This window comes from Ahaetulla prasina, chromosome 7, assembly GCF_028640845.1.
Source record: "Ahaetulla prasina isolate Xishuangbanna chromosome 7, ASM2864084v1, whole genome shotgun sequence".
In the NCBI taxonomy this organism is placed as follows: Eukaryota; Metazoa; Chordata; class Lepidosauria; order Squamata; family Colubridae; genus Ahaetulla; species Ahaetulla prasina.
The window spans coordinates 45,383,842-45,410,465 of NC_080545.1; the positions used below are offsets into that span (position 1 = coordinate 45,383,842).

A 26,624-nucleotide genomic window follows, 5' to 3' on the forward strand; every position below is an offset into this window, starting at 1 on the left:
GAAATGATGGCTGCCATACTAGCAGTAATCTGTGGGTCATCCTGCTGTTCTGGCCAAAGGCCTGGTGCCAGGGGCATAAAGGTAGCCTCGGCCTGGCACACCCCTGGCCTGCTTGATTGAGCCCAGGGGGAACCCCTTATATCTGACTCTGTTAGATGTCCAAATAGCAATTTGCTATTAACAGGAGGCATGGAAGCCGAGACTCCTTCTCCGTCCGGGGACCAGGCTGTTGTGGGTACTTGGGCTGGAGGAAGAGGCACTGCCTCATGTAAAGCAGGGAGGACCAAATGGATAGCCTGCCCTGGCCTGGAAGGGCCTTGATCCCTCTTGTTAGCCTCCTTAAGGGCCTTTTCAATGGCCTTTTCAATCGTCCTGTGCCTCTTGCTAGCCTCCTTTTCTGAAGCCTTCGAGGCCTTTTTGGGAGGCTTGGAGGTGGGGGATTGGGTAGTCCTTCCCGTCTCTTGTTGCCTCAGTTGCGAGGGCCCCACCTTTACCTGCTCAGTCCCAAGAGGGCTTTGTAGGCCTCGTTTGGAAAGCAGATTCGATGGAGCGGTGGCCATTTTGAAAACTACAGAAGCCTAGAGAACTAGGCCTCTAATGTAGCACCTGGCAACTGAATAGGTGAGTAACTAATGCCAGAGGCCTGGTGGATCCAACCCCCGCACTGCAAAATTCCATTCCAACAACTTAAGGGGGTAGGTTAAGACCGCCAGAAAGCCTTTCCACATGGTAAGAGGCTTGTCAATCCCTGGCGCACCTTGGGAGATGTGCAGTCTTACCCAACCTCGCTGGGCTCTTCGTACTGGCTGGATGACAGGTGGCTAAATGTAAAGGAAGCCACGCTGCCCCAGGCTGGCTAATGCCATTGGGCCAAGCCCTTGAGTGCCACTGCCTATTGCCGCTCTTCTGAGGACAAGGAGGGGGATATGGAAGCCTCCAAACCCCCCAATCAGGGCCAGGTGTGTAGGCAATGCCCAGGAATGCCACTCTGATGATCTGCCAGCTGACAGATCTGCACTGCCAAACGGCCTTCAGTGGGCTCCGGCTGAAGTGCTGTTCATGCTGGACTAGCAGGAAACTCAACCAGCAGAGCTGGGAGCCGTCTGCAATGAATTTGCCATCAAATGGCCTTCAGTGGGATCAGACAAAGTAGCCCCTCATGCTGGATGGCAGGGGCTCCACCGGTCAAATTGAGAGCCCTCCATGAAGGATTGCTGCAGAGCAGCCTTCAGTGGGGTTGGGCTGGAGTGCCCTTCATACTGGCAAAAAGCTGGCTCAACCAGAAGACTGGAAGCCAGCCTGGATGGTAAGAAGGCTATCGTAGAAGCAGGATCAAGAAGTCAGAATGGATCAGCTCAAAAAAAACCCACATCTGTCCAGTCAGACTGAGTCAAAAATCTGGGAAGCAAGAGGAAGAGGAAGAGGAGGAGCTTAACAGCTTTCAGACTCAGTCCTATAGGATAACAGATGGAGTTAAACCAGTGGTGGGATTCAAGCAATTTAACAACCGGTTCTCTGCCCTAATGATTTCTTCCAACAACCAGTTTGCCAAACTGCTCAGAAAGTTAACAACCGGTTCTCCAGAAGTGGTGCGAACTGGCTGAATCCCACCACTGAGTTAAACCATTTCTGACTGCTGGTCCCACCTTTCCGGAGAATTTTGCAAAATGATTTGCAAAAAATGATTCGGTTGTCTCACTATTTCACCATAAATTTAAATAATTGTAGCATATAAAAATCTTAGCAGAATCGATTTCGTTATTCTAATTTTTAGCTTTTGTAGAGATTTTCCATTTAAAAAATATTTATCAAAACAACAACATTATTTTATTTTGTTCAAGTAATCCATTGACACAGTATGTCTACTTATTGATTTGCAGTAAATTATAATCTGCATTAGCTGGATCCATAGCAGCCACTCTGAAAGATTTGCTTTCCAAACCATGACTCTCTAATTTTGGTCAACATGCTATATTACTGGCTATAGGAATTTCTTAAAATGCTATATACTGGAGTGCAATTATAATTTGAGCATTAAGAATATCTAGATGGATCCCCAGATTTATATTTTACATAATAAACACCCAGTTATTCATTTCTTAAATGTTTCTATGGGGGGGGGGGTTGTATGTAGATACAGTATTGATATACAATAGCACTATTTACAACAAGCCACACTGCATATCTCTGCTGCAGATGCTGATTTCAATCTTCTCTCTAGAAAAACTGACCATGTATCCCTAGTCACACTACTCTTTCCTATTTTTAAAAAAGTTATCTTTGAAATTTAAACCTAAACACAAGGAGACATATAAATGGACCTACACATAAATACTCTTATACAAATACATAATGCAACTACATATAAGACTCCACCAATCTGATCCCAAGAAGATGTTCTAAAACAGGGGTCTCCAACCTTGGCAACTTTAAGGCTTGTGGACTTCAACTCCCAGAATTCTGGGAGTTGAAGTCCACAAGTCTTAAAGTTGCCAAGTTTGGAGACCCGTGTTCTAAAAGACTCAAAACCCTATTATTTCTTCTCTACCTTTATACGGTTATTGGGTAGTTTGGTGCTGATCTTTTGCTGCCTACTAAGCTCTGTAAGCCAGCCACATCAAAAAATATACAGTATGTGTCTTAGAGCAAAGCAAGTATGATGCAAGTTTTAAAAAAAATCTTTAAAAGTATAATTGCAAAATGGTGAAAGACATAATTAAGAAAAAGAAAATATCCTTGCAGAGGAAGGCAGAGATAGTCCTTGTCTTATGACCAGAATTGAGCCCAAAATTTTTGCTGCTAAGCAAGAGTGTTGTTAATTCAGTTTCACCACATTTTACTCAATCCATGATCTCTCCTGGCTCTAACAGTCATGTGCAAGTTAGGAAAGAACATCTGAAGTGTGTGTAATGTTCTAAATGTACAGAAGTTATAGTTAAATGTGTGGCAGAAAGTGGACTCTAGATGTGTTTTTCCAAATGTAGTAAGTGAGGTTGAATGTGTATAGTTTTAGAAAAGGGGTGTGTGTATGTGTGTGTGTGTGTGTGTATGTACATACAGTATATATATAGTAGATAATGTATCTTTTTGTGTGCCTGTACACGCTATACTATGTAATATGTGTGTACACATATGGCATATATACATAGGATTTAATAGTATATTTTGGATGTTCAGTTGTAGTAAATAAATAGACGGGGAAATTGACATGAGTGACATTAACCTTTGACGTGAGTGACATCAAGTTGGCCACACCCACCCAGTCACATGATTACCCAGCTATGCCCACCCAGTCACATGACCACCAAACCACGCCTAACCAGTCACATGACCAAGCCACTCCCACTGTCACATGACCACCAAGCCACGCCCACAAAATAACCCACGCCCACAGAACCGGTAGTAAAAAAATTTAGAACCCACCCCTGGGAAACCCCTGATATAAAGGAGTCTAGCTTTTTTCCATTGTTTTTTTTTATTATTTTGTCACAATAGTATATATAAGCATAAGCATGAAACAACTATACAACATATAAGCGTATATATAATGAAAGGAAACAATCGGACAGGAACGGTAGGCACTTTTTATAGTCCTCTTAGGAATAGGGTGAGGTCAATGGTAGACAGTTTTTGGTTAAAGCTTTTGGGAATTTGAGAAGAGACCACAGAGTCAGATAGTGTGTTCCAAGAGTTAACAACTCTGTTACAAAAGTCATATTTTCTGCAATCAAGATTGAAGCGGATAACATTAAGTTTGAATCTATTGTTTGCTCTTGTATTATTGTGATTGAAGCTTAAGTAATCTTTAACAGGAAAGACATTGCAATAGATGATTCTGTGTGTTAAACACAGGTCTTGTCAGAGTCGGCAGAGTTCTAAGTTTTCTAATCCTAGGATTTCAAGTCTGGTGGTATACGGTATTTTGTTGTTTTCAGAGGAGCAGAGATCTCTTCTTGTAAAATATTTCTGGACGCGTTCAATTGTATTAATGTCAGATTGTTTGGGTTCTTTTTTCCAATATGTAAGACTAAGCATTTGCTGGTTGAGATTTGGAGTTGCCAAGTTTTAGACCATTCGGATACAAAGTCAAGGTCTTTTTGAATGGTAGATGCATTGTTGGCGGTGTTAAATAGTTTGACATCGTCAGCAAAGAGAACACAGTAACTTGAGATATGGTCACCTAGATCATTTATATATAGTATGAAGAGCGTTGGTCCAAGAACACTGCCCTGAGGAATGCCACTTTTGACAGGAACAGGATTTGATAGAGCATTGCCAATTTTGACCACTTCTTGTCTGTTTGATAGGAAAGCAGTTATCCAATTGTGAAGAGGTCCTGAAATGCTGTAGGATTTTAGTTTTAGGAGAAGTTTATCATGTACTACTGAGTCAAAAGCTTTGCAGAAGTCTATGTAGATTACATCTATTGCTTTGCCTTGATCAAGATTAGTAGCCCATATGTTTTTGCATATTGTGTTATTTTATTTTGAAGTTCTCATAATAATAGTTACTTATATAAACATCAGTAATATTGCCCGTCTACAATTGGTATTAAGACTGATACTGATACCCTACTTTTTAAAATCTTTTCCATGATACATCACTGTGCCCAATTCAGTATTAAATTTGGGTCAAGTGTCTTCAGTTAATTTTTGTCTCTGTGTGTATGTGTGTGCATTTACTATGTAGTGTATATACACACTTAAATAGAAACTGTTTTGTATATTTAATGTCAACAGCAAGTAATTGAAGGATGTGGATTAATATCTATATCCTATGAATTAAAATACATTAAAATAAGTTTGTTAAATGGAGGTTTCCCCGCATCTTCACTAGTCATTATCCATTACTGTAATTCAAAATACCAACATTGTGCTTGAATTGAAATGCTGTGGTTACTAACCCATTATTTTGTAACAAATCATTTGTCACTGATACCACAAAAATACAGTAAGCATGTGTTCTTATGTGTGCGACTCTGATAATGCAAAGAGTTGCCATTGTTGAGCTATTATCTGTAGTTTAATATGAGTGCCTTTGGAAAATAGGAATATTAAGTGGAATGCACTGAAATGCCATATTAGTAATTTGCTATTAATCAAAATGTAAATTTATGACATCTCTATAATTGCTAATTATAACCATTTTCAGTATGACTTCTCAGACCAAGCCATTTTTGAGTATGTAATGTGATAGTACACAAATCTAGTCTATGAGTTTTACTCTGGTCATTGGGATATCACATTGGCACTGTATGTTTATGTCAAGGTTTGCAAAGCTGTCAAATTCCGAAAGGAAGAACAACTTGGATTTCTGGAATAGTCCTTATTGCTAATAGGGAAATGTAACAGGATTCTAAAAACTAAAATAAGTAAATTATAAAATAAGTCTTCCCCTCAATGTATACCTGGTATAATCAAGATGGAGTTTCTCTGGGTATTTTACTTTCTTCCCCACCTCTTCCAGACTCAAGAATCACTTCCACAATATCCTTGAATGAATGGAAATCATGAGGATTAGAAAAAGAACTTTCTACTCTGTCACAGAAATTTGCCAGGCCAAATATTTTTCAGTCCATGAATTACATTGATTTAATAGTAATTTTATCCAAGATGCTTTTTTGTAGGAACTATAATAAGATGCGTCACAAACTAAGAAAATACAACAATCCTCCTCAAAGAAGCTATGTCTTTTGGAAGACTTCAGCTGTGTCCGTACCTTTAAAAGTTGCAATGTTTAAGAAACAGTGCTTTTAAAAAGGCAGTCTTCAACTGATTTTTCTAGAAGTCCCAGTGATTCTGTACAACTATTTTCTATACATACACAATTGGAGCTTTTAGTAGTTAACCTGAGCCTTCCAAATGATTTGAAAGATTTAATGCTCCAGGAAGAAGCTTTTTTCATGCTAATATGCTTTATAAAGCACCTATTTCAAATACTTTATATAGTTCTATACTTTATAGAACTTTCTGTGGTCTTAATTTTTTATTCATTACCATTACTTTATCTTCTCTGTCAGAAATTTCCCACATCATTCACAACTAGTGGCAGTTTGGGCCAAAGATGTGGAACTTCAAAAAGATATGGTGACTAATCCAGAACAGTTAAATTCTTATTTTTTCTAACTTGGGCTCTACATTTAATATCATTTTCATTACTAGCAATAGTCAACTGATGAAGCTGAGGATATGGATAGACAAGAAAGTCCAAACAGATTATCATCTGCATGCCTCATTATTGCCTTTCAGAGCTTGTTTCATTCAATAAGGAAAATACATTGAGCTTGTTCAAGAAATTGTAAATTCCTGATTGAAGAAACAAATTACATTAGCCTCTTTAAAGGAAGAGTGGCAGTCATTCTATTCCTGAAGAAACCTAAATCCAATAGATATTAACATCCTAGATTGTTTGCTATTGTAATATATTCTTCCTGAAAGCCAGTTTAGTGAATTCTAGTCCCTCCTTAGGCCAAAAGCCATTTGGTGATCTTGGGCTAGTCACTTTCTCTCAACCCTAGGATGGAGGCAATAGCAAACCAGATCTGAAAAACCTTGCTGAATTAGACATGACTTGAATAGAAGGGGGAAAAATCTTCCTAATCAAAATACTAACCAGTTAAAGAAAATTTGAATACAAATTATTATCTACATATGATTATAAAATTATATTTTTTCCCTATTAGGTCAACTTTGAGATCAGAAACTGTCTTGATCATTATAAATTGACTTTTGATGAGAGGAATAGAGTAAATAGAGTAAATAGACTACTTCCGCTTCAATCGCAATAATACAAGAGCAAACAATAGATTCAAACTTAATGTTAACCACTTCAATTTTGATTGCAGAAAATATGACTTCTGCAACAGAGTTATTAACACTTGGAACACACTACCTGACTCTGCGGTCTCTTCTCAAAATCCCAAAAGCTTTAACCAAAAACTGTCTACTATTGACCTCACCCCATTCCTAAGAGGACTAAAGGGGCATGCATAAGAGCACAAAAGTGCCTACTTTTCCTGTCCTATTGTTTCCTTTCATTATATCAAATTAATATAGTTATTGCATACTTTTTACTCATATATATGCTTATATGATATGTAGTTATTTTATGTTGCTGCTTGTGTATATTGCTGTGACAAAATAAAATAAAATAAAAAATAAAAAATAAATCTAACCTCTATGTCTTTTGAATATCTCAGAAAATATAGCCCATCAAACATGATTTTCTATTTGGAAACTAGCTGAACTGGACTTGGAAGAGTAGCATTACTATGTATATATTATTTAGCCAATTCCAGAAAATAAAACTGAGGAATAGTTATAGAAATTTTCTCTGAGCTTTAATTTATCATTCAAATCATTTATATATACAGCAGAATGTTGTGAAAGATTATCTAGAGACATGAACTTCATATGAAAATACATATGAAATCTTGTTTCAGAAGAACTGTAAGAAAAAAATAAAAGTATATTTGTTAAATGTGAATATTACAAGTATATTTTCCTGATGTTAATCTCTCAAAACAATTTTCTCCAACTTCAATATATTTGGTTATTATTTAGCAAGGGTTAAAGTTTCTTAATAAAATATCAATTCACAACTTGTAAGAACTGTAGACCTTGACACACTTTGGCATTTGAATATTCCAGGACTCCAAACATTCTTTGCTTGTTCTGGGATTTTCTAGTTATTACAGGATGTCATCAGAATTAACCTGCTACCTACATTGAAATGAATGTATCTGAGGATATTGATGTTGGTGTGCTTTACCCTAAATTTAAACAAAGAATGCATAAAAGGTCAAAAACATGGTAAATTTCCCCAGGTAAAGAAGATGAGAAGAAGGTACTTAACAAAGTAGTCAAGGAACATGATTTTAGAAACCTGTCACTTAATTTCATTATACCAATAAGCTTTTTAAAAGAAAGGAAACAGCTAAGCTTCTTGTGCTTGTAAACAAAATAATGACATGCATACGGAGAGACATTTAAAGATCTTCCTTGGCAATTTCATGCATTCGAGAAGTACTAATAATTATAATGATGTAATTATCAATGAAACATTCCTTTCATTATTTGTGTTACAAGAAAGTTTAATTCCTCCCTTAACTGTCTTCCTAAACTGTCCTGCCTCACGTATGCACTCTACCACTAGATCCTTTCAAATCCCTTTCCAGTTCTTAATAATAATAACAACAACAACAACAACAACAACAACAACAGAGTTGGAAGGGACCTTGGAGGTCTTCTAGTCCAACCCCCTGCCCAGGCAGGAAACCCTACCCGATTTCAGACAAATGGTCATCCAACATTTTCTTAAAAATTTCCAGTGTTGGAGCATTCACAACTTCTGCAGGCAAGTTGTTCCACTTGTTCTAACTGTCAGGAAATTTCTCCTTAGTTCTAAGTTGCTTCTCTCCTTGATTAGTTTCCACCCACTGCTTCTTGTTCTACCCTCAGGTGCTTTGGAGAATAGTTTGACTCCCTCTTCTTTGTGACAACCCCTGAGATATTGAAACACTGCTATCATGTCTCCCCTAGTCCTTCTTTTCATTAAACTAGGCATACCGAGTTCCTGCAACCGTTCTTCATATGTTTTAGCCTCCAGTCATCATTTTTGTTCATCTTTGTTGCTCTTCTCTGCACTCTTTCTAGAGTCTCAACATCTTTTTTACATCGTGGCGACCAAAACTGAATGCAATATTCCAAGTGTGGCCTTACCAAGGCATTATAAAGTGGTATTAACACTTCACGTGATCTTGAGTCTATCCCTCTGTTTATGCAGCCGAGAACTGTGTTGGCTTTTTTGGCAGCTGCTGCACACTGCTGGCTCATATCTAAATGGTTGTCCACTAGGACTCCAAGATCCCTCTCACAGTTACTTCTATTGAGCAAGGTACCACATATACGGTACCTGTGCATTTTGTTTTTTTGGCCTAAATGTAGAACCTTACTTTTTTCACTGTTGAATTTCATTTTGTTAGATAGCGCCCAATTATCTAGTCTGTCAAGATCTTTTTGTATCTTGAGCCTATCTTCTGGAGTGTTGGCTATTCCTGCCAGCTTGATGTCATCAGCAAATTTGATGAGTTCCCCATCTATCCCCTCGTCCAAGTCATTGATGAAGATGTTGAAGAATACTGGGCCTAAAACAGAGCCTTGGGGTACTCCACTGCATACTTCCCTCCATGTGAATGTAGTTCTATTGAGGACTACACGTTGAGTGTGGTTGGTCAGCCAGTTACGAATCCATCTGGTGGTGATGCTGTCTAACCCACATTTTTCTACTTTATCTAGTAGTAGGTTATAGTCTACTTTATCGAATGCTTTACTGAAGTCCAAGTAAATTGTATCAACAGCATTCCTCTGGTCCACTAATTTTGTCACTTTGCCAAAGAATGCAATAAGATTAGTCTGGCATGATCTGTTTTTGGCAAACCCATGTTGGCTTTTGGTTATTACTTTGTTTGCTTCTAGGTATTCGGTGATTCGTTGCTTGATTATCTTTTCCAGAATCTTCCCTGGTATTGAGGTCAGGCTGATAGCTCTGTAGTTTCTTGAAGATGGGAACTACATCAGCTCTTTTCCAGTCCTCTGGCAGTTCCCCTGTGCTCCAGGATCTTTGATATAGTTCAGTGGTTCTGAGATTTCGTCTGCCAGTTCCTTCAGAACCCTGGGGTATAATCCATCCGGTCCTGGTGATTTGAACTCATCTAGGGTAGACAGATGTTCACTTACCTTTTTTCCCCCTATTTTAACTTGTGTTCCTAATCTGTTTTTTTGTGGTGCTGTTTTTGATAGGTTGGATTGTTTTTTCCTTTTGTGTAAAGACAGATGCAAAAAAATGAGTTAAGTAGATCTGCTTTCTCCCTGTTGCTTGTCACCTTCTTGCCACTTTCTCCCAGCAATGGACCAATTGTTTCCTTGATTTTTTCTTGTTTTTAACATGTTGGAAGAAGCTTTTTTTGTTATTTTTTACTTTTGTTGCTAGCCTTCGTTCGTTGTGAGCCTTAGCTTTCCTCACTTCATCTTTACAGGCTCAGGCTATTTGCTGATATTCTGCCTTAGTTATTTGCCCCTCTTTCCACTTTTTATGCTTGTCCTTTTTGTCTTTCAATTTGTCAGATAGTTCTTTATGCATCCATGCTGGTTTCTTTTGAGATCTATTATTTTTCTTCTTCATTGGTATTGTGCTAGACTGGGCATTTATAATCTCACTTTTCAAAATTTCCCAAGCTTCTTGAGTTGTTTTCCCCTTGAGGATTCTCATCCATGGAATCCTTCTCAAGCACTCTCTGAGTTTGTTGAAATTAGCTCTCTTGAAGTCCAAGACTCTAGTTTGACTTTGTTCTACTACCTGTGTTTGCATAATGTTGAATTCCAATATTGCGTGATCACTTGCCCCCAAGATTCCTATAGCTTCAATACCTTTACTTATTACTTATTATCTTTACTTATTAATCATTACTCTCTTTTTTCCATTCTACTTCACATAACTATTTGCCCCATATGAAATCAGTCAGTCCACATTTCACGGGTTCATCTAATCAACCTCCACTTTGCTTCAAAACTAAATGCAGTGCAACTTATAGAGAGATGCAGAAGACATGTTGGTAATCTTATAGTGAATCTATATTTCAGATTTTAAAACAATAGCTAAGAAACAACCTTCAATAGCAAATCTATGAATGATACATTGGACATAATGTGTAATCAAAGCATGTTCTGTTTTTTTTCCAGTATAGTTTCATAGATAAATATATCTTTTTTTTTCAATAAAGGGAGGAGGAAAAGCAATCTTCCTGAGTATGCACATGCTGGAGTTCTGATTTATTTTAAGAGCTGCTATAGAATAAGAAATGAAATCTTATTAAAATGTGTTTCTCCATAGTTTGTGACAACCTAGAACTTCAAATACATTCTCTTGCTATCTCTTCTCTCTACAGCCATGCTACATGTGGATATTTGTTCTGCCTTGTTGATACAAAACTGTCATAACCAATTTTAATGGAAGGATTGTCAATAAGCTAATGCATCTTCCATTGTCATAGTAGCATCCTGCCATTTTAGTGTCCATTATTGGAAAAGAATTTGCTTTTATTCTCATATTAAAATAAATTCCTGTCATCATTTTATTTATTTCACCATTTGTTCTAACAGTTCAGATGACAGCAAATGCATTCATAATCATCTGTGACCCAGTTTCAGGTTGTGGGGTTTTAAGGAACTTCAGAAAGAAATGAAATAAGTTAATTGAGATCCATCAAGTGTCATTAACATTTTCATATTTATTTATTTATTTATTTATTAATCACATTTATATACCGCCCTATCTCCCGAAGGACTCAGGGCGGTTCACAGGCAAGTAAAAACATATAAATACAAATTAAAATAACAATTAAAAAACTTATTCTAAAAGGCCGAATTATTAAAAAGCAGTATAAATAATAAAACCCGTTAAAAACCAATATAAATTTAAAATCTAATCCAGTCCTGCGCGGATGAATAAATGTGTTTTAAGCTCGCGACGGAAGGTTCGGAGGTCCGGAAGTTGACGGAGTCCTGGGGGGAGTTCGTTCCAGAGGGTGGGAGCCCCCACAGAGAAGGCCCTTCCCCTGGGTGTCGCCAGACGACACTGCCTAGCTGACGGCACCCTGAGGAGTCCCTCTCTGTGAGAGCGCACGGGTTGGTGAGAGGTATTCGGTAGCAGTAGGCGGTCCAGTAAGTAACCCGGCCCTATGCCATGGAGCGCTTTAAAGGTGGTTACCAAAACCTTGAAGCGCACCCGGAAGGCCACAGGTAGCCAGTGCAGTCTGCGCAGGATAGGTGTCACACGGGAGCCACGAGGGGCTCCCTCTATCACCCACGCAGCCGCATTATGTTCTTGAACGACATAAAATAGACATTTGTAAATAGCGCAAGGGCACAGCAAATGTAATTTCAAGTGGCATATTTCCTCTGAACTGTAAGAACTCAAATAGACAAAGTTTCTGCATTAATAAACAATGTTTTTGCCCTTTTTCAAAGGTCTGAGTTTTTTCTTAGCTGTGTTTATGTTAAAACCATCAGAAATCCTTTTTTATTTACTTTTATTGGTTATGATTAGTTAAAATGAAAGTATGATTGTGTAATTTGGCATTCCAGCTGGTAAATGACTGGAATGCCAAACACCATAATATGAAAAAGTCTTGCACTTTCATTGGAGCTTACAGATGAATGACTCCACTGAGAACACTATTTAGTACATCCCATTCCTTTTTTTAGGATTGACAGGGTATCATTTAGAAATAGCTGGTTTGGATCAGCTCTTCTATTCCTTTTAATGAATAAGTGGCATATTTGAATCTATATTAGCTGGAAGAAATCAGGTTTGTCAAGATCATGTGTGATTAAGAAAGAGGCACTTCACTAGAAAAATAAGCCAAAGCTTGAAAGGATATATAGAACGTGTTGTCTATTCCTTTGTATCCTAGCAATGCTTTATCATCATCTGAGGAACCCTTTGAATGAAACCTTTTACCAGCATCAGTATCTGCGTAAACTATCATTGGAACAATAGTCCTTTTCACTTATCCTAGCCAAGAAAATTGCCTCTGAAACAATGCTTCATTTATCAATATCACCATCTGAGTAGGTTATCATCCAAACAAACCCAGCTGTACCATTATCAGCTCCTAGAAAGTCACAATCCAGAGTTGTATCATAATCAACCAACCATAGTGGATGATTCACTATCAAAGCATTTTTGGGGTGGCAGCAAAAAAGAGAGAGAGAGAGCTAATGCTAGGTTGCATTTACAGAGGGATAAAATCAAAAGCACCTGAAGTATTAGCACCACTTTATAAAGACTTAGTGGAACCATACTTAGAGTTTTGATCACCCATGTTATAAAAAAGATATAGACACTCTGAAAAGAGTGCAAAAAAGAGCAACAAGGATGATTAGCTGGAGGCTAAAATATGAAGAACGGTTGAAGGAATTGGATATATCTATTGAATGAAAAGAAGGACTAGGGGTGACATGATATTAGTGATCCAATATTTCAGGGATTGCCACAAAAAAGAGAAGGTCAACCTATTTTCCAAAGCATCAGAAAGCAAAAGCATAAACAATGAACAGAAACTAATCTAGGAGAAAAGCAAGAAGAAATTTCCGAACAGTGAGAACAATTAACCAGTAGAATAGCTTGCCTTCAGAAGTTCTGTGTTCTCCATCACTGAAAGCTTTTAAGAAACAACTGGACAATCACTTGTCTGGAATGGTAAGATCTTCTTGAACTAGCAGACCTCCAAGACCTTTCTTCCAGCTCTGCTTTTCTGTTTGGTTCAATTCAAGTCTTTATTATTGTCATGATGAGATGTTAATATTTATGTTGATATTTCAAAATTATTATGGATGAATTGAAATATTATTGCTTCCTGATCTGAAAGTCCTTGGTCTGCTTGGCACTGGATTAGATTAGTTTTAAAAATCTGCCCCACTTTAGGCAGATGTATGAATATTGCATAAGCTTTAAATGGATTCTGGGGTCTCTACAAAGGAAAAGATACAAGAAAATACAGCAAGGGCAGTATACACCAAAGCTCCAAATAGCACGTTATCCAACTTGTAGAATAGGAAAAATCCCTATTCTGCAAGCTTGACTTTATGTAACTGTGAAAAATGTACAGCTTAAAATCAAACAGATCAATAACTGAATTATAAATCTTAGTTCTGTAGGAAAAATCATAAGACACCCCCTTCTTTATTTCTATGTTCCCAGAGAAGGCAAAGAAAAACCATCCATAGAAACTAAAACAATCCCAGAATGGCCTCAAGTAACCCCAATTAGAAGGCTGAAACAGGCTGAATTGACAGGATTAAGGATTAAATCAGCAGACACAAAGCTACATAGAATTTACATTCCCCACCTTTCCACAAGGCTAGCCTTGACCCTGACCACCACCCAGGAAACCAAATAGGGACAATTAGAATACAGAATGTAAACAAATCAAATAACCCCACTAGGTATCTCAATCTCAAAGATCAAAAAAGGGTATAAAAATCACTCTACTTCAGTGGTGGGATTCAGCCAGTTCGCACCACTTTGGGAGAACCGGTTGTTAACTTTCTGAGCAGTTTGGCAAACTGGTTGTTGAAAGAAATCATTAGGGCAGAGAACCGGTTGTTAAATTACTTGAATCCCATCACTGCTCTACTTCCCTTTTTTATTTTTTTTATTTTGTCACAACAGTATATACAATCATCAACATAAACAATAACCCATCATGAGAGAAAAAGTATATATAAGTAAAAGTATGCATATAATACTATAATGAAGAGAACAATAGGACAGGAACGGTAGGCACTTTTGTGCTTTTATGCACGTCCCTTATAGTCCTCTTAGGAATGGGGTGAGGTCAATAGTAGACAGTTTTTGGTTGAAGATTTTGGGGTTTTGAGTAGAGACTATAGAGTCAGATAGTGAGTTCCAAGCGTTAACAACTCTGTTACAAAAGTCATATTTTCTGCAATCAAGTTTGAAGCGGTTGACATTAAGTTTGAATCTATTGTTTGCTCTTGTATTGTTGCAATTGAAGCTGAAGTAGTCTTTTACAGGAAGGATATTACAATAGATGATTCTGTGTGTTAAACACAAATCATGTTGGAGTCGGCGGAGTTCTAAGTTTTCTAAACCCAGGATTTCAAGTCTGGTGGTATAAGGTATTTTGTTGTTTTCGGAGGAGCGAAGAACTCTTCTAGTAAAATATTTCTGGACGTGTTCGATAGTATTAATGTCAGAGATGTGGTATGGGTTCCAGACAGATGAGCTGTATTCAAGAATAGGTCTGGCAAATGTTTTGTATGCTCTGGTTAGTAGTGTAGAGTTTTTGGAAAAGTAACTACGTAAAATTAAGTTTACAACTCTTAGAGCTTTTTTTGCTATGTAGTTGCAGTGGGCTTTGGCACTTAGGTCATTTGATATGAAAACTCCAAGGTCTTTGACAGGGAGGGGGTCATCAGTAAGGTAATGTCCATCAAGCTTGTACTTGATATTAGGGTTCTTTTTACCAATATGTAAGACTGAACATTTGCTGGTTGATATTTGAAGTTGCCAAGTTTTAGACCAATCGGAAACAAAGTCAAGGTCATTTTGAAGGGTAGAAGTATTATTAGTGGTATTGAATAGTTTGACGTCGTCAGCAAAGAGAACACAATAACTTGAAATAAGGTCACAGAGATAATTTATGTATAGTATGAAGAGCGTTGGTCCAAGAACGCTACCTTGCGGAATGCCACTTTTGACAGGGACAGGATTTGATAGAGTGTTGCCAATTTTGACTACTTGTTGTCTTTTGATAGGAAGGCATTTATCCAATTGTGGAGAGGTCCTGAAATGCCATAGGATTTTAGTTTTAAGAGAAGTTTGTCATGTACTACTGAGTTAAAAGCTTTGCAGAAGTCTATGTAGATTGTATCTATTGCTTTTCCTTGATCAAGGTTGGTAGTCCATATGTTTTTGCAGTGGAGTAGTTGTAAGTTACAAGATAATTTTTTTCTGAAACCAAATTGTTTATTAGAGAGTAGGTTATTAGTTTCAAGGTGGAGTGTAATGGATTGGTTTATGATAGATTCCATTACTTTACATGAGACACAACATAGAGAGATAAGTCTGTAATTTTCAACTAGGCTGGGGTCTCCTTTTTTGAAGATAGGGATGACTGTGGTTAAAGACCAGAGTTTTGGAAGGGAACTAGTCGTGAAAGCTTTATTAAAGATTATGCTTAGGTGTTCTGCTATATTTATTGAAAGTTTTTTTAAAAAGTATGCACATAGCCCATCAGGACCAATTGATAATGATGGTTTCAGGTTGCGAAGAGCTTTTTCAACATTATCTTCTATGAAGTCTGTAAGAGTTAAGTCGTTGTTATCATTTTTGGTACGATTGAGGAATGTTGGATATGAGCCATCGCTGTTTACAAAGATTGAGCCAAAGAATGTGTTAAAGAGGTTTGCTTTAACTGTTTCATCAGTACATTCTTTGCCATTAGGTTCTTTTAGTGGTGGGATGGACCTTGTTTCTTTAAGTTTATTGTTCACCCTTGCCAGGCTGTCAGCTGTCACAGAACCAATGCTGAGTCACATTGCTTCTGAGTCCTAAATAAATGGAGACCTCTGTTTCTGCAGCCTGCCTCCAAATTCATTGGCTCCTGTGTCTTTTTCCCGATTGGAACTGGATTGGATTTTACTTCCAATAGTTCATATAAAGTTATTCCTAAACCTAAACAAGCAAACAAACAAATGCTACATCAGCCACAGTTTTTAATGGGCTTTTACAAACCATAAAGACATAAATAATAGATCTTTAAACCATTCAGATAAAGAAATTAGGCTTTTAATACAGTTTGTCAGTTTAACTAGTTTACAATTAAATGTCCTAAAGTTGAAATGTCCTTCATGACTTTCTAAAATTACATTTTCACAAAATGATCCATTGTGTGCCTGACATTCAAATGGCATTGTTACTAATCATATTTGTATATTCACTAAGGAAGCTTTTGTAGAGTCTTACATCTGATCAAAAATGATGAGGAAAATGGTGTCTGGGAGAAATCATTCTTGTCAGCTTGGGAGTTAGATAATTCAGATGCAATAAGCATCAGGAGAATAATTTATGTTTGATGTGACAATGTGCAGGAAATGAATTAAGGATTTGATACATATTTTATTTTGTTCCAAGATTATAAGAGGAAGCAATGACTATTATGACATACTGGTTGGTAATGGAGGCTCATTTTTTTCATTGCCTTTTTTCATTGATTAACAATAGAAAAATTCTATTCTGACTTTTTTATTCATAATTTCAGAATGTTTAAGGCAATAGAATCCCTTTGTAATGTATCTTTAAATATTTTGGCGGGAAACAAGCACGTTGCTGATTGGTTGAAGCCGCCGGTTAAACTGTATATAAGGAGAGGTTTTTCCCCAGCCCGGTTGCTGGGTTCACCCTATAGTAAAGAGCTGTTGTCACTACCCTGGTCTCCTGCCTCGTTATTGCCCGAATCTAACACTGGCGACGAAGGTGGGATCTCGAGGTTAAGAGCACCAGGAACGAGCTGAACACACGAAAGAACCGAACCCAGCAAAGATCAGGGCAGAATCACAGCGATGGCCAGCTACACTCCGCCCGCGCCGTTTGACCCATCCAGGGAGAAATGGGGAACGTACATGACCCGTTTCGAGAGCTTCCTGGAGGCAAATGAGCTGCAAGGAGTTCCAGACAACCGCAAAAGGGCATATTTTCTGAGCCACTGTGGTCCCGAGGTCATCGACATCACGGAAGCCCTGGCAGAGCCAACGCCGGTACAATCGGTATCGTGGCAAACTCTGCAAAATCTTCTAAAGAACCATTTCGCGCCAACACCATCCAAGTACGTACGGCGTTTTGAATTTGGAGAGCGCAGACAGCAAGAGGGCGAATCCATCAGCGAGTACATGGCCGCCCTGAGGAAAGCCTCCAAAGACTGTGGGTACCGAGATTTGGATGAGGAGCTTCTAGAGCAACTCATCCGTGGGGTCAGAGACATGCGTTTGCAGAGGCGGCTGCTATCAAAAAGCAACCTAACGCTGGCAAACGCTCTGGACGAAGCCAGAGCTCATGAGATGTCCACCCAAGCGGCGGAAACCCTACAAAAGCCACTCACGCCAACGGCGAGTGCAAAAGAAACCCCGGTGCACAACGAAGAAATCCAGACCGAATCAGACGGCGAGGATGAGGAGGGAGTTTGCCTCACCGAGAGAAGGGGCAAAGAAGACCGGGATGAATGCGGAAGTTGCGGAGGGCAACACCAGCGCCAACGATGCAAGTTCAAGGACGCTACATGTCGGCGGTGCGAGAAGAAGGGGCACCTGGCTCAAGTCTGTCGAGCACCCCAACCTTCCCGCCGAAAATTCAAATCGACCAATCAGAGCGCAGGATCGGCAAGGCGACCCGCGATTGGTCAAAACAGAAAGGGCGCGAATTCAAATCGAACGACCGTGTAATAGGCCGCAGCAACCCGGTGGAGAAGAAAATCTTCACCAGACCGAAGATCGAAGGAGTGCCGTGCCGACTAGAAGTGGACACAGGGTCAGCGATCACAATCATGTCCTGGGACACTTTTGCAAAAGCTTTGCCGAAAACCGCCAAACGCAAACTGCAAACACAACGGCTACGAGTGCACGACTACCAAGGGAATCGCATCCCTGTTCGAGGGACCACCTCCGTCCGCGTCGAGTACGGACCACACAAGAAGACCCTGCCCATCACGATAGTCGAAGGGACCCTGCCAAGTCTGTTGGGACTAGACTGGTTCCGTGCATTGGGCATGGGAGTGACTGGCATCTACAGAAGTGACTGTAACCTAAAAGACACACTCATGAACGAGTTTGAAGATGTCTTCAAGGACTGCCTGGGCAAGTACAAGGGGACCCCTATTTCCTTCAACTTAGACCCCCAGGTAGCCCCCATTAGGTTAAAGGCAAGGAGAGTCCCTTTTGCCCTTAAACCTAAGATTGACAAGGAGATAGACAAGCTCATAAATCAGGGGATTCTGGTGCCAGTCGATCACGCAAAGTGGGAGACGCCAATCGTCACCCCAGTGAAACCAGATGGGTCAGTTAGAATCTGCGCTGACTACAAGGCGACGTTAAACAAAGCCTTACAGAAAAGCGCTTACCCGGTTCCCATGGTGCAACACTTGCTGCACTCGCTGGGGCAAGGGCAAGTCTTTGCAAAGTTAGACTTGGCTCAAGCCTATCAACAACTGCCCGTAGACGCCACCACAGCCGAAGCCCAAACGATTGTGACTCACAGAGGTGCTTTCAAGTGTACCCGATTACAATTTGGGGTGAGTGTGGCACCGGGGCTATTCCAAAATTTAATGGAACGACTTCTGCAAGGGCTCCCAGGGGTAGTCCCCTACTTCGATGATGTATTGATATCAGCCGAAAATTTAGAAGAATTGGGGGAGCGTTTGAGAAAAGTTCTGGGCATTTTCCGGTCAGCCGGTCTAAAGGTTAAAGTGAACAAATGCCAGATAGGGGTAGAATCCGTAGAGTTCTTGGGCTACAGAATAGACAAGAAGGGAATTCACCCCACTGAAAGCAAGGTCAAGGCAATAAGAAAGGCTCCAGCGCCCAAAAATAAAACAGAGCTACAGGCATTCCTGGGGCTAGTGAATTTTTACGCGGTCTTTTTAAAAAACAAGGCAACCGTTGCTGAGCCGCTGCATAAGCTTCTGGGAAAGAATACTGTTTGGTCTTGGGGAAAGTCGGAAGCTAGGGCTTTCGAAGCAGTAAAAAACCTACTCTCGAGCGATAGCTTACTGATTCAGTATCATAGCTCATTGCCATTATTACTGGTTTGCGATGCCTCCCCTTACGGGGTGAGGGCTGTGCTCAGCCACAGACTTCCAAACGGCACAGAAGCCCCAATAGCCTTCTACTCCAGAACGATGTCCTCGACAGAGAGGAACTATAGCCAGTTGGATAAGGAAGCGCTAGCCATTGTGTCAGGGGTAAAAAAGTTTCACGAATACGTTTTTGGTAGAGACTTTGAAATTGTTACTGACCATAGACCGCTGTTAGGGATACTGGCTGGCGACCGCCCAACGCCTGTGGCACTTTCGCCACGATTGACCCGATGGACTATCTTCTTAGCCGCTTATTCCTACAAGCTGCAGCATCGACCCGGAAAAGAGTTGGGGCATGCGGACGCATTAAGCAGATGCCCACTACCAGGGGCGATCGAAGACCCCACTCCGGGGACGCCCATCCTGCTAATTGACTCTTTAGACTCTGGCCCAGTCACATCTAAGGAGGTGGCTCGGGCATCATACCGGGACATTATTTTGAGGACTGTACTCGGTTGGGTACAAAGAGGGTGGCCCGCTGCGCCGGGCGAGCGTTTTAAAGAATTTGTAAAAAAACGTGGGGAACTGTCGGCTCAAGGGGGGTGCCTGCTATGGGGGGATAGAGTGGTGATCCCAGAGAAATTAAGAAAAAGGGTGTTGGATCTCCTGCACGAGGGTCACCCAGGGATCGTTAGGATGAAGGGTCTAGCGAGAAGCTATGTGTGGTGGCCCTTAATGGACTCAGAAATTGCTGAAAGGGTAGGGAAATGCCAGGCCTGCCAAGAGTCCAGACCTCTACCCCCAACGGCCCCGGTTCGGGAATGGGAAAGACCCCAAGGGCCCTGGTCGAGAATCCACATTGACTTTGCCGGCCCCTTCCACGGCCAAACCTTCCTGGTAGTAGTCGATGCCTACTCCAAATGGCTGGAAATCATTCTCATGAGATCCATGACAGCCGAAGCCGTGATCTCAGTCCTACGGCACCTATTTGCAACACATGGGTTGCCAGACACATTGGTTTCCGATAACGGCCCGCAATTCACGGCAACACAGTTTGAGGAATACTTGGCAGAAGAGGGCATCCGACATGCCCTCTCGGCGCCTTTCCACCCTGCGACGAATGGCCTTGCAGAGCGTTTCGTCCGAAGCGCGAAAGAGGCATTGTCCAGACTAAAGCCAGGCGACTGGCAATCAAAAATAGATATTTTCCTAGCCGTCCAACACCGAACCCCCTGTGCCACCACCGGCAGAAGCCCTGCCGAATTACTAATGGGCCGAAAACTCAGGTGCCCACTAGACCGATTAAATCCCAACTATACACCGGAGGGATACAAGGGGGGACTCGAAAAGACAAGAGGAATGGGGATAGGCGACCGGGTATGGGCACACAACTATGGTGAGGGCCCGACCTGGGTAGCAGGAAAAATTCTAAACATAACAGGTCCCAAATCCTACTTGGTAGAGTTAACGGATGGCCGAGTGTGGAGGCGACATATAGACCAATTGAGGAAACGATTAGCCGGACAACCTGAGTCAGACGAAACAGGCCCTGACTATTCCATGTTTGAACCAACAGCTGACTCAAACCCGGGAAAGTCGCAAGACTTAACTGAATTCCCGGAGGTCCAGCGACGCCCACAGGTTCCTGTAGAAAACGGCAGGGACGACTCGGCAAGTAATCCAGGGCCGGATGGCCTAGAGGAGGAGCCGAGAGGAGCAAACAGCCCCTCCGGTCAACTCAACCCGCTCCCAGAGACTGTACTGCGCAGGTCCGAAAGAGTCAGGAGACGCCCAGTCTAATTACGTGATTACGTTGAAAAGTAATATGTAAATATAATGTAAATATATAGGTAAAGTGTTTTCTGGGAGGGAAGGAGTGTAATGTATCTTTAAATATTTTGGCGGGAAACAAGCACGTTGCTGATTGGTTGAAGCCGCCGGTTAAACTGTATATAAGGAGAGGTTTTTCCCCAGCCCGGTTGCTGGGTTCACCCTATAGTAAAGAGCTGTTGTCACTACCCTGGTCTCCTGCCTCGTTATTGCCCGAATCTAACACCCTTGTTTCATAAGTCTTGAAATACGTAACATATTTCAAAGATTTAAGAACCTTAATATAACGAATAAAGCTTCAGAGCCTTAATTAGAATCCAAAAAGACTTTTTCCACAGAGCAACACTAGATCAAAAAAGGCAACCTAAAATTGATTTAAGTATACTCACAAGATTTTCTTGAAGAACAAAAAACCATTTTCGGCAGGACAAGTTTATCTATATAAATAATTAAGCTCTTAAGCAAATCTCCTAGAATATTTTACTGCTAAGAAAATTTCCAGATTGGGTGCCCGTGCAGAGAATATTCAAGATTCATTTAACAGCCCCACCAAAAGCATGCACATCGGGGGAAAATGGGGAAAATTGAGATAACTTTTTATATGAAAGAGAAAAAAAAACATGTCAGGTAGCTCTTGTGTTATTTGTAGTTATAACTTATGTGGAAGGCACCACATTTAGAAAGGTTATTCTGAATTAGCCCTATCAATGGAGACTCTTATCTTCTCAATAAAAAATTATGTTAGAAAATAATATGACATTTTCACTACGAAGTGTTTGCTTTTGCTTTTCAGAGCAATCCTCAAAATGGTCAGATACACTGGAGGTCTCATGTTCTTCAGCAGACATTAAAATGTCTTTCCAATTCCTGTTGAGACATTATTGATTTCATATAACAAGCAGGTGAGAAACTCTCCTGGGAAATACCGCCGTGTAATTGCTGTGATGTGATGACATAGCAGCAAACACCACAATAGACAAAAAGTTGTTTAACCATAATCAATATACTGCATTTCTCCATGCTGAAAATAATGAAATATGAAGATAAATAACAGTAGATATTAAATAATGATTCTTCCATAGACTTTGGATTCCAGATATTTCATCTTGACTTAATTTCATGTGAATTGAACACAATTATTAGTGGGTCTCCTTTATATTTTTATGTTTGTTTACATACATCTAAAGTACTATTTTATTAGTATCAAAAATAGTAGTATGGAAGAATAATTGATAGTATATACTGATGCAGTTTGTAGGTATCAGTAAATAATATAATAATGTTTTATAACAAGAAGCAAAATTTTCCTCATTTGTCTCTTGCTTCCTATTTAATTCCTTTACCACAATAGCAAGGGCTATTGGAATGAAAGGGCTTTAGTATTTAAAATGTTTACACAAGAGGAATATTCCTAAATCAAGATAACAATTAGAAGTATTTATAGGAAGTTTGGCTTATATTTGGTCTGAAATGTATCAAACTGCACTTCACTGCAGTCCTATCAATTACAACACACTTATTAAGTTTTGTTAATAAAGGACACCTTACATTATATAAGAGCTGGTAGGGTTGTTGTTGTTTTTTTGGTTTTGTTTTGTTGTTTATTGTAATCAGACTGATAGTAGCAGGGTCTTAGAAAACAAGAAAGGGATTGAATATTTCCATAAAGTGGCTAATACTTAGACAGCTGCTCTAAAGGAAAACTGACTATTCAAAAAGGGCATAAATATTATGATAATACAACTTTAGGTAATCTTATTACTTACATGCAACAAAACCATAATGAATGTTTATTATCCAGTTCCAGGTTCCTAGATTATTTATAATCTCTCCAGTTTAGAGAACCAGTCTAAACAACATATCAAAGGAGAAGGTCTGTAAAAACAAATAGAGTTAATTGAAATGATCTCCCGGTAGAATTGCATATTCACAAAAATAAACATCATAGATGATGTGTACCTACACACACTTTCTACACCTCTCAAGTGTTACCCTAAAATCAGCATGTGCACACTTCCACACCCAGGACAAGCTCCCCTATAAAACAATGTCACTGTATCTCATTTATCTGCAGTTGCCCCCAAACTTCTTTGCTTTTGGAAATAAATATTTTTCCTTTCCTCACAGCTGTCTGCATGTCATTTTTATTTATTCTTGCGCAACCCTAGCTCAAGTTGAAACCCAAAATTATTCTTCTGACAAATATTATACTAAGATAGCTTATTATTATTATTTTATTTACATAAAATGACAGAATACACAGCAAATGAGTTAACTATGCTGGATTTCATATCACAGATCACTAGTCAAACACTTCCCAAGTGTTTAGGACTGCGTGATGTATCGGTAAATTATGTGAGCAGATCCCAGTAAGGTGGCCTTCTGCAGCTGACCAATGGTGATCTTGTCAGCGCCAATTGCTTTTAAGTGCTTGCCTAGGTCTTTAGGCACAGCTCCCAGTGTGCCGAATATCACTGGAACTACCTGCACTGGTTTATGCCAGAGTCTCTGTAATTCGATTCTCAAATCTTGATATCTGGTGACTTTTTCAAGTTGTTTCTCATCAATTCTGCTGTCACCAGGTATAGCAATGTCGACTATCCACACTTTTTTCTTTTCCACAATCGTGATATCCAGGGTATTGTGTTCCAAAACTTTATCAGTCTGTATTCGGAAATCCCACAGTAGTTTTGCATGCTCATTTTCAATCACTTTTGCAGGCTTATGATCCTACCAATTCTTTGCTACAGCAGATGGTAGTTGTGACACAAGTTCCAGTGGACCATCTGAGCAACTGTGTTGTGACGTTGTTTGTAGTCGGTCTGAGCTATTGTCTTATAACAGCTCAGTATGTGATCAATGGTTTCATCTGCTTCTTTGCAGAGTCTGCATTTGGGATCATCAGCAGATTTTTCTATTCTGGCTTTGATTACATTTGTTCTAATGGCTTGTTCTTGGGCCGCAAGAATTAGGCCTTCTGTTTCTTTCTTCAATGGTCAGCCATAACCAGGTCTTTTCCTCATCTATTTTTCCTTGGATCTTTTCAAGGAACTGTCCATGCAGTGCTTTGTTATACCAGCTGTCAGCTCAAGCTTGCATCAGTGTTTTCCTATATTGATACTTGGTTTGCCGTACTTTTAGCAGCTTCCTCTTGTTGACCTCTATCAAAGCTGGTTCAACACTGTCTTTCACATAATCTGCCAGAGCATGTTTCTCTTCTTCAACTGTCTGCTTCACTTGCAAAAGTCCTCTGCCCTCTACCTTTCTGGGCAAATATAGCCTGTCAACGTCACTACGTGGGTGCAGCGCATAGTCTATGGTCATCAGTTTTCTTGTTTTCCTATCCAGGCTGTCCAGTTCTGCCTATGTCCAGTTTACAATTCCAGCAGTATAATCTGATAACGGGTATGGCCCAGCTGTTTATAGCCTTGATAGTGTTACTGCCATTCAGTTTACTTTTTAGAAGTTTCCTGACCCTTTGCGTGTATTCTTTGCTGACCACATTTTTCACTTGCACATGCTTGATATTGTCCAGCTGCAGTATGCCCAGGTATTTGTAGGCTTTGGGTCGGTTGCACTTGATGGTTTGTCCATTGGGCATTTCAATTCCATCACTTTCTACGATCTTCCCTTTCTTCAGTGCCACTGTGGCACATTTCTCCAGGCCGAACTCCATGCTGATGTCAGTGCTGAAAACTCGAACTGTATTGGTCAGTGACTGGATTTCAATTTCTGATTTTCCATATAGCTTCAGGTCATCCATGTACAGCAGGTGAGAGATTTTCTGTGAATTTTTAGCAATTTGATAACCCAGGTTAGTTTTCTGTAAAATTGTTGACAGGGGGATCATAACAATGATGAACAGCAGAGGTGACAAAGAATCACCCTGGAAAATCCCTCTTCTGATGTTGACCAGTCCGTAGTTTTCATTTCCAATAAACTGTTCAGTTTTCCAGTGCTTCATCATATTTGCAATGAAATTACCGATGCACTTACATATTCCGATAACGTCCAGGCACTTGATGATTCAACTGTGTGGTAGTGAATCAAATGCTTTCTTGTAGTCAATCCAAGTTGTATGCAGATTTGTTTTTTGGCTTTTGCAGTTTTCTAGAATCATTTTGTCAATCAGGAGCTGATCTTTTGTTCCTCTGCTTCCTCGTTTGTTTCCTTTCTGCTCTACTGGCAAGATGTTATTTGCTTCTAGGTGGTCCTGGATCCTATCAGCTATGATGCTGGTCAACAGCTTGAACATGGTTGGCAGACACGTTATTGGCCTGTAATTTGCAGGTGTTGCCCCTTTTGCTGGATCCTTCTGTATCAAATAAGTTTTCCCAGCTGTTAACCATTCATTGATGTTTCCTGTCTGAATTGTTCGGCCATTTTTCTGTGTAGGCTGGTCAGGTATTTGAGCCAAAAGCCATGCAACTGATCTTTGCCAGGCAATGTCCAGTTCTTGATTTTCTTCACTCTGTTGCTTATCATTTCAGTAGTTATTTTCAGTTGGTCCATTTTGTTCTTGGAGAATTTCGTTTCCAAGTCTCTGATCCACCCAGCATTTTTGTTATAATCTTTCTCAGTCTCCCACAGGACTTTACAAAACTGGGTAGTTGCCGTTTTCTCAGGTTTTTCAATTTTCATATCCCCCATCTGGTTCAGACTCTGATAGAACTGACTTTGGTCTGATTGGAACAATTGATTTTGTTTGTACTGGATGACTCTGGCTTTCTTGCTGTTGCTGTTATCTGCTGCTTCACAATTTCCAGTGCTTCGTCAATTTTTCTTATGCTGAGCCCGTATTTTTTTATCAGATGTTTCTTGATCTTACTATTCTTCAGCTTTTTCTCCTGCCAATTCTTCAAGTTGCTTGCATCTGCTCGCAGGCTCTTGATTTTCAACTCCAACCTGATTTTCCACTGCAGTTTCCCAGTCAATTTTTTAGGGGGCTGCAGCTGTTGAATCCCCAGTTCTTCCGTTACTATAGCTGCTGCACTGTAGGCAAGCTGATTTGTTTGTTCAATTGATGTTATCTGGACTGCTGCAAGTGCATAGTTCGCATCTATCACCAATGGCGCCCAATGTTTTCTAGGCACAGTTTTCAATGTTGGAAGCCTTCTTCTTTCTGCATTTGTTGCAGCATGTGCCAACATTTTAACTTTCAGTTCTTGCTGCCTGGCATTGAGTACTCCTGGTGTTTCAATGATGGCTTCAGGCCCTTGCTGATCCTGTTCTTGCAAAATATCTGCATTTTCTTCGAATTCAGGCTGTTCAGTTGCTCCAGATGTTATTGGAGTAGTTTCTGCTGCTACTTCAACAGTCTGCTGTTCAGTCTGTGTTCCCATTTCACAATTTTTCCATATTTCTTCCAGTTTGACTTCACTGAGCACTTTGTTCCGAGTGATGAATCTTCGCTGATCAGCTA

The 26,624-nt window shown here is 39.9% G+C and overlaps 1 protein-coding gene across 1 annotated transcript; it reads left to right on the forward strand.

The window, feature by feature from the left end:
- Positions 1–1,203: 1,203 nt before the first annotated feature.
- Positions 1,204–20,680, forward strand: LOC131202540 (uncharacterized protein K02A2.6-like; the record flags this gene model as incomplete). Its single annotated transcript, XM_058191646.1, has 2 exons — positions 1,204–1,306; positions 20,019–20,680. Coding segments are annotated over exons 1-2 (765 nt in total), but the record flags the coding sequence as incomplete, so codon positions are not given.
- Between the last annotated feature and the right edge of the window lie 5,944 nt (positions 20,681–26,624).